The following is an 11808-nucleotide window of genomic DNA, read 5'->3' on the forward strand; positions in this document are numbered from 1 at the left end:
ATTTACCACAGATATTACACTGATATGGTTTTTCCCCAGTATGAGTACGTTTGTGCCTGATCAAGTGACTATTAGAAGACAATGATTTACCACATATATTGCATTCATATGGTTTTTCCCCAGTATGAATACGGTGATGACTAGTCAAGTGACTACTACGGGAGAATGATTTGCCACAGGTATTGCAATGATATGGCTTCTCTCCTGTATGTGTACGTTTGTGTCTAGTCAAGTCACCACTTTCAGAGAATGATTTACCACAGATATCGCAATGATATGGCTTCTCTCCTATATGTGTAAGCTTGTGTCTAGTCAAGTGACCAATCTGAGAGAATGATTTACCACAGATATCACAGTGATATGGTTTTTCACCAGTATGAATACGCTTGTGACAAGCCAAGTGACTACTACAAATGAATGATTTACCACAGGTATCACAATGATATGCTTTCTCTCCTGTATGAATACGTTTGTGTACTGATAACTCACTGCTTTGACAAAATGATTTACCAGAGATATCAAAGTAATATGGCTTCTCTCCTGTATCAGGGATTTTTGGTTTAGTTATATTCATTCTAAGAGAATAATTTGTCATACATGTCACAATGATAATGTTTCTGTCATTCCTATGAATATGTTTGTGATTGGTTGTGTCACTATTCCCAGAAAATAATTTAATCTTATGTTTCTTTCGTCTGTGATCTTGCGTAATATCCAAAACAGATGTAAAACTGTCAAGTCCTTTGTAAAGTTAACCAAGTTTAATTAACCTGTAAAGCAATCACCTCCTCTACATTCCAGACAGCGAAGACAAGAAAATGTTGCTGTTAATACCATCGTCCAGAAGAAATATTTTCCAATTGTTCATCATAGATTTTACTTATATAAAGTAGTTGATTTATTGATGAATGTGCTTTGTAGATGCCTCGTCTTCCTTGGAATAAAAGTCTCAGATGTGATATTCTGAAATAGGAAAAGAATGTAGTAAGAAACAGAGGATAGATGGTGAATTGACAGATTAATTCAACATTGCAAATATTACAACATTAAGTGTCACCCATTTAATATGTATGTTTACATGGGTAAGAATGGCACATTGGGTATCCACAATGCATCCCCTCCCCGTTTCCGGGTAATATTGTAAAACCGACTTACGCCCTCCTACCAATGTTCAGACCTTGTGCCTAAAGTACAAAGGATTATCATTATTATTATTGCATTAAATAATACAATAATAATAATGTCTTGCAAACAACTCGCACATGCTACCAGTCGAGAACTCCCCTTACCGGAAGCTAGCAAGTGTATGGGGTCATCAGGAGAAAATGCGCGCCGTTTCGGGCCTTTTTCACGACGGCATAAATGCGCACAGACCCCCCCCCCTCACTAATATGAAGCCCCGCTTGCTAGATCAACTGGTTATTAAAAACAAAGCTCAATATTTCTCTAGCCATCGCCTCTTTTTAACCAAATCCAGTGGTTAGCCTTCTCCACTGTATTTGAGATATCGGTCAAGGCGGTATTTACCTTACAGTGAGTTAGGCCTAACAAGAACAACAGTCGTTTCACACTGTGTCCTACAAACCCTCTACATCCAACTTCGATTGGAAAATGCTCCGCTTTCCCGCCTGCGTCTTCATATTTCTCGAGGAGGTTTACATAACGGTCAATCTTTCGAGCCCGCGCGCCGTCCACATTATCTTCATGAGGAACCGTTAACTCGACTAGATTTACAACTTTCCTTCTTTCACACCACATTAAAATGTCCGGTTTTTCCGTAACTGGGGTGGGGAAAGAATGCTTGGCACACAGGTAGATCTGCAGTTAAAAGGGATTAAAGGCAAAATTGACCGCGGTGCTAAGTCCTGACTTCAAATACGGTCTAGGTCGTGTTTCATCCCTTTCCGGAAATACTGGGTTCCATGTATTCGACTTCCCCCTCACATCAAAGATTTCTGGCCCTGGGCCAGAACTTGAAACCATCATCTCCCTTACTATTATTAATATAACCTTAAAGCAAATCTTTGTCAACTTCATGTTTTATCAATGCTTCATAAAGATCAGGACAACATTAATTAATGTGGCATTCTTCAATCGATTTCTTCTCATTTTACTAATTAATTACGACCATTTAATTTCTTTTATATCCCATGAAACAATCGATCGTAGGTCTTCATAAAGAACAGATCAACATTTCAGTTTACAAGCTATTATTTAAGACGAGCAAATATATTTTCCTAATGTGGTTTTCGCTTCAAAAAGTAATTAATTTACGATCGAAAGGTTCACATAATTCTATTATTTACATTATTATTATTAATAGTATTATCATCATCATTACAGCCTTAAAATAAATCTTTGTCAGCTTACCGTATTCAGATATAAACGAGCCAGTGATCGTTAATTAAGCACCTTAATTAAGAATCGAATTAGACCACGATGGAAGTGGTGTATAAGTTATTTCCCTTGTTATGTTTATATTCAATTTTCCAGTAGATGGCTCTCCTGACTGGTCGGTTTCGTTCCAGTGGTTTTTTTCTTTGTCCCATTCTGTCAACAACTTCATCTTCAAGTTTTCACCAGATTATTGATATATAGGGTGATTATTTGAATTAATAGATATATATAAAAGTTTTTTTATTATAAAGTAGTGGGTATAGAAATATTTTTGTTTGTTGTACTGAAGAGGAGAAATTGTTTGGTTTAGTTTTAAGTATAGTAAAATTTAAATTTTGTACCTTTTGCATAAGGGTTTAATAATATTATTAGGTGGTAATCTTCCAGTTTCGAGAGGTTAAAAAAATAAATAAAATACAAGGGAAATAACAACGTTTTACCAGTATTATCCGTACTACTTTGTTTATGAATAAATCACGTGATTTGATTGACGTTAACTGTTTATAATATAAATCACACACGTGATTGAATATCATAGTTTCTTATGAGAAATCAAAAAATGCCTCGTAGAAGACCGGCTGCACAACATCTTATTGTTGCTGAAAACGAAATCCTGACTCCTGAATTAATATTAGAGGAAAAATGGATAATGCTGTTTTAGATTCTTTTCTGCCTGTTAAAATTCCGTCGCATGCTGTTTTAGAGAAAAAGTAGTACGGATAATACTGGTAAGTCGTTCAGTTATTTCCCTTGAATATTTCTTTTACCCCTCGAAACTGGAAGATTACCATAATATTATTAGGTATATATTGTTTTCTCGAAATATAAAGCTTGGACCCTTATGATTTGACGGGCAACATTTTTTTTATGTAGTGTTTTTGGTACCGAAACACTTTCAAACTTCGTATACTTGTATATTTTGTGGTATAGAACAGATAAAAAATTTTGTATTCGAAGTTATTTCACGTTAAAAATTGTCTTATTTCGATAATTTCAACTAATCATTGACGTCTATTCAGTTGAATACAGTTACTGCTGTGACGGTGTATATGGTATTAATCCCCGTTAGTTCTGACATTTCCGATTAACTAGACTGTTCGTAAACAAAGGGGGAAAAGCCATCAAAATACTTGAATATTGCCTGCACTTGTTATTGGAGCTGCTACAATTATTAATGGACCTCCACCAAGTGCTTCATTTCCTAGAAATAGCAGCCAAATCTTCTTCAAATCAAACTCTAGTTTGGGGTTAGGGTTAGGGTTAATTTATTATATAAACAATATATGCGTATAAATTACGATTAAACCGGATGAAATATGTCACAGGGAATAACATTTTTATGACCGGCCAAAAATGATTGTTTACGAAAGAGCGCTGACTGTATTCAGCTGAATAGACGTCAGTGATTGGTTGAAATTACAGAAATACGACAACTTTAACATGAAATAACTTGCGATGTACAACTTTTTGTTAAGAAGGCTAAGAGAAAAAGTTGTTTTGTATGACGCATTCTACCAGTGTCCCAAGTTTGAAAGTGTTTCGTTAAGAAAACAAGTGTTGCCCGTCAAATCACAAAGATCCTAAAGCTTTATTTGCTTTATTATATTCAAGAAGAGTGGGTGCACTCGCGCATCCGCGGTAGCGAGTCGTGACTAGTCGATCCTACGACTACCTAGTGTGAGTGCGCATCATGTGCAGAAATAGATCTGACACCAAAATACACCCTGGAAGGACGTAAAACAACATTTTAAGAGTAAGATGGGGGAAGATTCAACGAAAAGAAAATTATTTACTTTGTGTTTATTTACTTTGTTTGGGATCGACTAGTCACGTTCGTTCGTTCGTACGTACGTTCTTTCGTTATTTCCATCCTACGTACGTACGTTCGTTTGTTCGTTCGTTCCTACGGATGTTCGATCGTTCGTTTGTTTGTACTTATGCACGTTTGTTCGTTCATACGTACGTTCGTTCGTTATTTTCTGCCTACGTACGTTTGTTCGTACGTACGCATTTTTGTTCGTTCAATTGTTCATACATACGTACGTATATATGTACGTTCGTTCGTTATTTCCTGCCTACGTACGTTTGTTCGTACGTACGCATTTTTGTTCGTTCAATTGTTCGTACATACGTACGTATATATGTACGTTCGTTCGTATTTACGTACGTACGTTCGTTCTTTTATTCGTTCGTACGTACGTTCGTTCTTTTATTCGTTCATACGTACGTACGTAAGTTCGTTCGTACGTTCGTTCGTTTGTTCGTACTTATGCACGTTTGTTCGTTCATACGTACGTTCGTTCGTACGTACGTTCGTTCGTTCGTACGTTCCTTCGTACGTATGTTCCTTCGATCGTTCGTTCGTTCCTTCATTCGTACGTTCGTTCGTTTGGTCGTTCCTCCGTACATATGTACGTTCGTTCGTACGAACGGAACTACGTTCGTTCTTTCGTTCACTCGTACGTACGTGCGTTCGATCGTTCGTTCCTTTGTAAGTACGTTCGTTCTTTCGTTTGTTCGTACTTACGCACGTTTGTTCGTTCATACGTATATTCGTTCGTACGTTCAGTCGTTCGTACGTACGGACGTTCTTTCGCTATTTCCTGCCTACGTACGTACGTTCATTCGTTAGTTCGTTCCTTCGTACGTACGTGCGTACGATCTTTCGTTCTTACCTAAGTTCGTTCGTTCGTACGTTTGTTTGTACGTACGTACGTCCTTTCGTTATTTCCTGCCTACGTGCGTACGTTCGTTTGTTCCTTCCTTCGTTCGTACGTACGTTCGTTTGTTCGTATGTACGATCGTTTGTTCGTACGTACGTATGGACGTACTTACGTTCGTTAGTACGTTCGATCGTTCGTTCCTTCGTAAGTATGTTCGTTCTTTCGTTTGTTCGTACTTACGCACATTTGTTCGTTCATACGTATGTTCGTTCGTTCGTACGTTCATTCGTTCGTACGTACGTTCTTTCGTTATTTCCTGCCTACATACGTACGTCCGTTCATTCGTTAGCTCGTTCGTTCCTTCCTACGCACATTCGTACGTACGTTCGTTCGTAAGTACGCTCGTTTGTACGTATGTTCGTTCGATCGTTCGTTCTTTCGTTCGTTCATTCGCACGGTCGTTCCTATGTACGTACGAACGGAACTCTGTACGTACGTACGTTCGTTCATTCGTTCGTTCTTACTTACGTAACTGCGTTCGTTCTTTAATTTGTTGGATTGTCCCTTCGTACGTACGTACGTTCTTTCGTTATTTCCTGCCTACCGACGTACGTACGTTCGTTTGTTCGTACGTACGTATGGACTTACGTTCGTTCGTTCGTACTTACGTTCGTTCGATCGTTCGTACGTTCTTTCGTCATTTCCTGCGTACGTAATACGTACGTACGTTCGTTCGTACGTAGTTCATTCGTTCAATCGTTCGTACGTACGTACGTATATATGTACGTTCGTTCGTACTTACGTACGTACGTTCGTTCATTTGTTCGTTCTTACGTCCGTACATTCGTTCCATCGTTCTTGTTCGTTCTTTCGTTCGTACGTACGTTCGCACGTTTGTTCGATCATACGTACGTACGTTATTTCGTTATTACCTGCCTACGTAATACGTACGTTCGTACGTACTTTCATTCGTACGTACGTACTTACGTTCTTTCCTGCCTGCGTACGTATGTACGTTCATTCCTTCCTTCGTTCGTACGTACGTTCTTTCGTCATTTCCTGCCGACGTAATACGTACGTACCTTCTTTCGTTATTTCCTGTCTACGTACGTACGTACCTTCTTTCGTTATTTCCTGTCTACGTACGTACGTACGTTCGTTCGTACGTACGTACGTACGTTCGTTCGTACGTTCGTACGTACGTACTTTATTTCTTGCCTGCGTACGTACGTACACTCATTCGTTAGTTCCTTCGTATGTACGTTCGTTCGGACGTATGTTCGTTCGATCGTTCGTTCTTTCGTTCGTTCGTTCGTTCGTTTGGTCGTTCCTACGTGCGTGCGTTCGATCGTTCGTTAATTCGTTCGTCCTTACTTACGTAAGTGCGTTCGTTCTTTAATTCGTTCGATTGTTCCTTCGTACGTGCGTACGTTCGTTCTTACGTACGTTCTATCTTTATTTCCTGCCTACCTACGTACGTTCGTTCGTTCCTTCCTTCGTACGTTCGTTCGTTCCTTCCTTCGTACGTACGTTCGTTTGTTCGTTCGTACGTACGTATGCACGTAATTACGTTCGTTCGTTCGTATATACGTTCGGTCGTATATACGTTCGTTCGTTCCTTCGTACGTACGTTCGTTCGTACGTAAGTTCTTTCGTGCGTACGTACTTCTTTTGTCATTTCCTGCCTACGTAATACGTACGTACGTTCTTTCGTTATTATCTGCCTATATACGTACGTTCGCTCTTACGTACGTTTGTTCGTTCGTATGTTGGTACGTACGTACTTTCTTTCGTTATTTCTTGCCTACGTACGTACGTTCGTTAGTTCGTTCGTTTGTTCGTACGTACGCACGTTTGTTCGTTCTTATGTACGTTCGTACGTAAGTTCGTTCGTTCAATCGTTCGTACGTACGTACGTACGTATATATGTACGTTCGTTCATTCGTACGTACGTGCGTTTGTATATACGTGCGTTCGTATATACGTGCGTTCGTTCGTTCGTTCGTTCGTACGAATGGAACTACGTACGTGATTACGTAACGAAGAAACGAACATACTTACGTACGTTCGTTCGTACCAACGTACGTAAGTATGTTCGTTTCTTCGTTCGTACGTACGTACGTTCTTTTGTTCGTTGGTTCCTTCGTACGTAGTTCGTTCGATCGTTCGTTTGTTCGTACGTACGCACGTTTGTTAGTTCATACGTACGTTCGTTCGTCATTTCCTGCCTACGTACGTACGTACTTTCGTTCGTTATTTCGTTCGTTCCTTCGTACGTACATTCGTTCGTACGTATGTTCATACGATCGTTCGTTCGTTCATTCGTAAGTACGTACGTTAGTTCGTTCGGTTGTTCCTACATACGTATATATGTACGTTCGTTTGTTCATACGAACGGAACTACGTACGTACGTAATTACGTACGTTCGTTCGTTAATTCGTAGGTACGTGCGTACGATCGTTCGTTAATTCGTTCGTTCTTTAACTCGTTCGATTGTTCGTTCGAACGTACGTACGATATTTCGTTATATCTTGACTGCGTACGTACGTTCGTTCATACGTACGTTGGTTCGGTCGTACGTACGTAAGTTATTTCCTTATTTCTTGCCTGCTTATGTACGTTCGTTCGTACGTAGGCTCGTTCGTACGTACGTATATATGTACGTTCGTTCGTACTTACGTACGTACGTACTTTCGTTGGTACCTACGTTCGTTCTTTCATTCGTTCGTACATACGTTCGTACGTTCGTTCTAACGTACGTACGTAAGTTCGTTCGTACGTACGTTCGTTTGTTCGTTCGTTCCTTCGTACGTACGTTCGTTCGCTCCTTTGTTCATACGTACGCACGTGTGTTCGTTCGTACGTACGTTCTTTCGTTATTTCCTGCCAACGTACGTACGTAAGTTCATTCGTTAGTTCGTTCGTTCCTTCGTACGTACGTTCGTTCGTACTTACATTCGTTCGTACGTATGTTCGATAGTTCTTTCGTTCGTTCATTCGTACGTTCGTTCGTTTGGTCGTTCCTACGTACGTATGTACTACGTTCGTTCGTACGAACGGAACTACGTAGTACGTACGTTCTTTCTTTCGTTCATTCGTACGTACGTGCGTATGATCGTTCGTTAATTCGTTCGTTCTTACTTATGTAAGTGCGTTCGTTCTTTAATTCGTTCGATTGTTCCTGCCTACGTACGTACGTTCTTTCGTTATTTCCTGCCTATGTACGTACGTACGTTTCTTCCGTCCTTCGTAGTACGTTTGTTTGTTTCTTCGTTCGATCGTACATACTTACGTTCGTTCGCACGTACTTTCGTTCGTTCGTACGTACGTACGTATATATGTACGTTCGTTCGTACTTACGTACGTACGTTCGTTCTTTTATTCGTTCGTACTTACGTACGTACGTTCGTTCTTTTATTCGTTCGTACGTACGTATGTTCGTTCGATCGTTCATACGTACGTACGTACGTAAGTTCGTTCTTTTGTCCGTCCGTACGTAAGTACGTTCGTTTTTTCGTTCGTACGTACGTACGTTCGTTTGTTCGTTCGTTTCTTCGTACGTACGTTCGTTCGTTTGTTCGTACGTACGCATGTTTGTTCGTTCATACGTACGTTCGTTCGTACGTACGTACTTTTTTTCGTCATTTCCTGCCTACGTACGTACGTTCGTTCGTATTTCCGTACGTACGTTCGTTCGTATTTCCGTACGTACGTACATTCGTTTGTACTTCCGTACGTTCGTTCGTTCGTTCGTTCATACGTAAGTACGTTCATACGTACGCACGTACGTAAGTTCGTTCGTTTTATCGTTCATACGTACGTACGTTCGTTTGTTCGTTCGTTCCTTCATAAGTACGTACGTTCGTTTGTTCGTTCGTTCCTTTGTAAGTACGTTCGTTCTTTCGTTTGTTCGTACGTACGTTCGTTCGTTTGGTCGTTCCTACGTACGTATGTACGTACGTTCGTTCGTTCGTTCATACGAATGGAACTACGTACGTACGTTCGTTCTTTCGTTATTTACTGCCTACCGACGTACGTTCGTTCCTTCCTTCGTTCGTATGTACGTTCGTTCGTTCGTTCGTTTATTCGTTCGTACGTACGTATGCACGTACTTACGTTCCTTCGATCGTTCGTTCGTACGTACGTTCTTTCGTACGTACGTTCTTTCGTACGTACGTTCGTTCGTACGTACGTTCTTTCGTACGTACGTTCGTTCGTACGTACGTACGTTCTTTCGTCATTTCTTGCCTACGTAACACGTAATTACGTCCGTTCGTACGTACGTTCTATCGTTATTATCTGCCTACGTAGTACGTACGTTCGTCCGTACGTACGTAAGTACGTTCGTTCTTACGTACTTTCGTTCGTTCGTTCGTACGTACGTTCTTTCGTTATCTCCTGCCTACGTACGTACGTTCGTTCATTCGTTGGTTCGTTCCTTCGTACGTTCGTTCGTTTGTTCGTACGTACGCACGTTTGTTCGTTCTTACATACGTTCGTTCGTTTGTACGTATGTTCTTTTGTTATTTACTGTCTACGTACGTACGTTCGTTCGTACGTAATTTCGTTCGTTCAATCGTTCGTACGTACGTACGTATATATGTACGTTCGTTCGTACTTACGTACGTACGTTCGTTAGTACTTACGTACGTACGTTCGTTCGTACTTACGTACGTACGTTCGTTCTTTTATTCGTCCGTACATAGGTACGTACGTTCTTTTGATCGTTCATACGTACGTACTATCTTTATTTCTTGCCTGCGTACGTACGTTCGTTCGTACGTAACTTTGTTCGTTCAATCATTCGTTCTTTCGTACGTACGTTCGTTCGATCGTTCGTTTGTTCATACGTACGCAGGTGTGTTTGTTCATACGTACGTTCGTACGTTCGTTTGTACGTTCGTTCGTACGTACGTGCGTTCTTTCGTCATTTCCTGCCTACGTACGTACGTAAGTTCGTTCGTTATTTCGTTCGTTCCTTTGTACGTACGTTGGTTTGTTCGATCGTTCATTCTTTCGTACCTACGAACAAAAGAAAGAACGTACGTACGAACGAACGTACGTACGTACGTAGGCAAATAATAACGAAAGAACGAACGTACGTACGTATTACGTAGGCAGGAAATGACGAAAGAACTTACGTACGCACGAACTAAGTTACGTACAAACGAACGAAAGAACGTACGTACGAACGAACGTACATACGTAGGTAAGAAATAACGACACAACGTAAGTACGAACGAACGTACGTACATATTTCGTAGGCAGGATTAAACGAAAGATCTACGTACGTACGAACGAAGAAACGACCGAACGCACGTACGTACGAAGGAACGTACGTACGTAAGAACGAACGTTCGTACGTAAGAACGAACGTACGTAAAAACGAACGTACGAACAAAAGAATGATTGAACGAACAAACGTACATACGTAGATAAGAAATAACGACAGAACGTAAGTACGAACGAACGTACGTACGTATTTCGTAGGCAGGAATTAACGAAAGATCGTACGTACGTACGAACGAAGAAACGAACGTACGTACGTATTACATAGGCAGGAAATAACGTACGTGGACAGGAAATAACGAAAGAACGTACTTACGTACGAAGGAACGAACGAACGTACATATTACGTAGGCAGGAATTAACGAAAGAACATACGTTCGTAGGTAAGAACGATCGGACGTACGTAACAATGAACGTACGTTCGTAAGAACGAAAGTATGTACGTAAAAACGTACGAACGAAAGAACGATTGAACGAACGAACGTACATACGTAGGTAAGAAATAACGACAGAACGTAAGTACGAACGAACGTACGTATTTCATAGGCAGGAATTAACGAAATATCGTACGTACGTACGAAAGAAGGAATAAACGAACGTACGTAAGTACGAACGAACGTACGTACGTACGTATTACATAGGCAGGAAATAACGAAAGAACGTACGTACGAACGAACGTACGTACGTAGACAGGAAATAATGAATGAACGTACTTACGTACAAAGGAAAGTACGTACGAAGGAACGAACGTACATATTACGTAGGTAGGAAATAACGAAAGAGCATACGTACGTACGTAAGAACGAACGTACATACGTAGGTAAGAAATAACGACAGAACGTAAGTTCGAACGTACGTACGTATTTCGTAGGCAGGAATTAACGAAAGATCGTACGTTCGTACGAAAGAAAAAATAAACGAACGTACGTACGTATTACATAGCCAGGAAATAACGAAAGAACGTACGAACGAACGTACGTATGAACGAACGTATGTACGTACGTGGACAGGAAATAACGAAAGAACGTACTTACGTACGAAGGAACGAACGAACGAATGTACATATTACGTAGGCAAGAAATAACGAAAGAACGTACGTACATAAGAACGAACGTATGTAAGAACGAACGTACGTACGTACGTACGTAAAAACGTACGAACGAACGAAAGTACGAACAAAAGAACGATTTAACGAACGAACGTACGTAAGCAGGTAAGAAATAACGACACAACGTAAGTACGAACGAACATACGTACGTATTTCGTAGGCAGGAATTAACGAAAGACCGTACGAACGAAGAAATGAACGAACGTACGTACGTATTACGTAGGCCTAAATTAACGAAAGATCGTACGTACGGAGAAAAGAACGAACGTACATATGAACGAACAAACGAACGTACCTACGTACGAACGTACGTACGAAAATATATATATATATATATATATATATATATA

The 11808-nt window shown here is 40.3% G+C and overlaps 1 protein-coding gene across 1 annotated transcript in view; it reads right to left on the bottom strand.

Annotated features, from left to right (window-relative positions):
- LOC106880331 (zinc finger protein 665) overlaps positions 1–2545 on the bottom strand; it is a 3873-nt gene extending 1328 nt beyond the window's left edge. Inside the window, exons 1-2 of the mRNA XM_052977970.1 lie at positions 2371–2545; positions 12–963 (exon numbers count right to left, since the gene is read on the bottom strand). Of these exons, the coding sequence (XP_052833930.1) occupies positions 12–595 (584 nt within the window). The 5' untranslated portion in view covers positions 596–963; positions 2371–2545. The remainder of the gene's footprint in view (positions 1–11; positions 964–2370) is intronic.
- Positions 2546–11808: the final 9263 nt, after the last annotated feature.

Source organism: Octopus bimaculoides, chromosome 29 (assembly GCF_001194135.2).
Source record: "Octopus bimaculoides isolate UCB-OBI-ISO-001 chromosome 29, ASM119413v2, whole genome shotgun sequence".
NCBI lineage: Eukaryota > Metazoa > Mollusca > Cephalopoda > Octopoda > Octopodidae > Octopus > Octopus bimaculoides.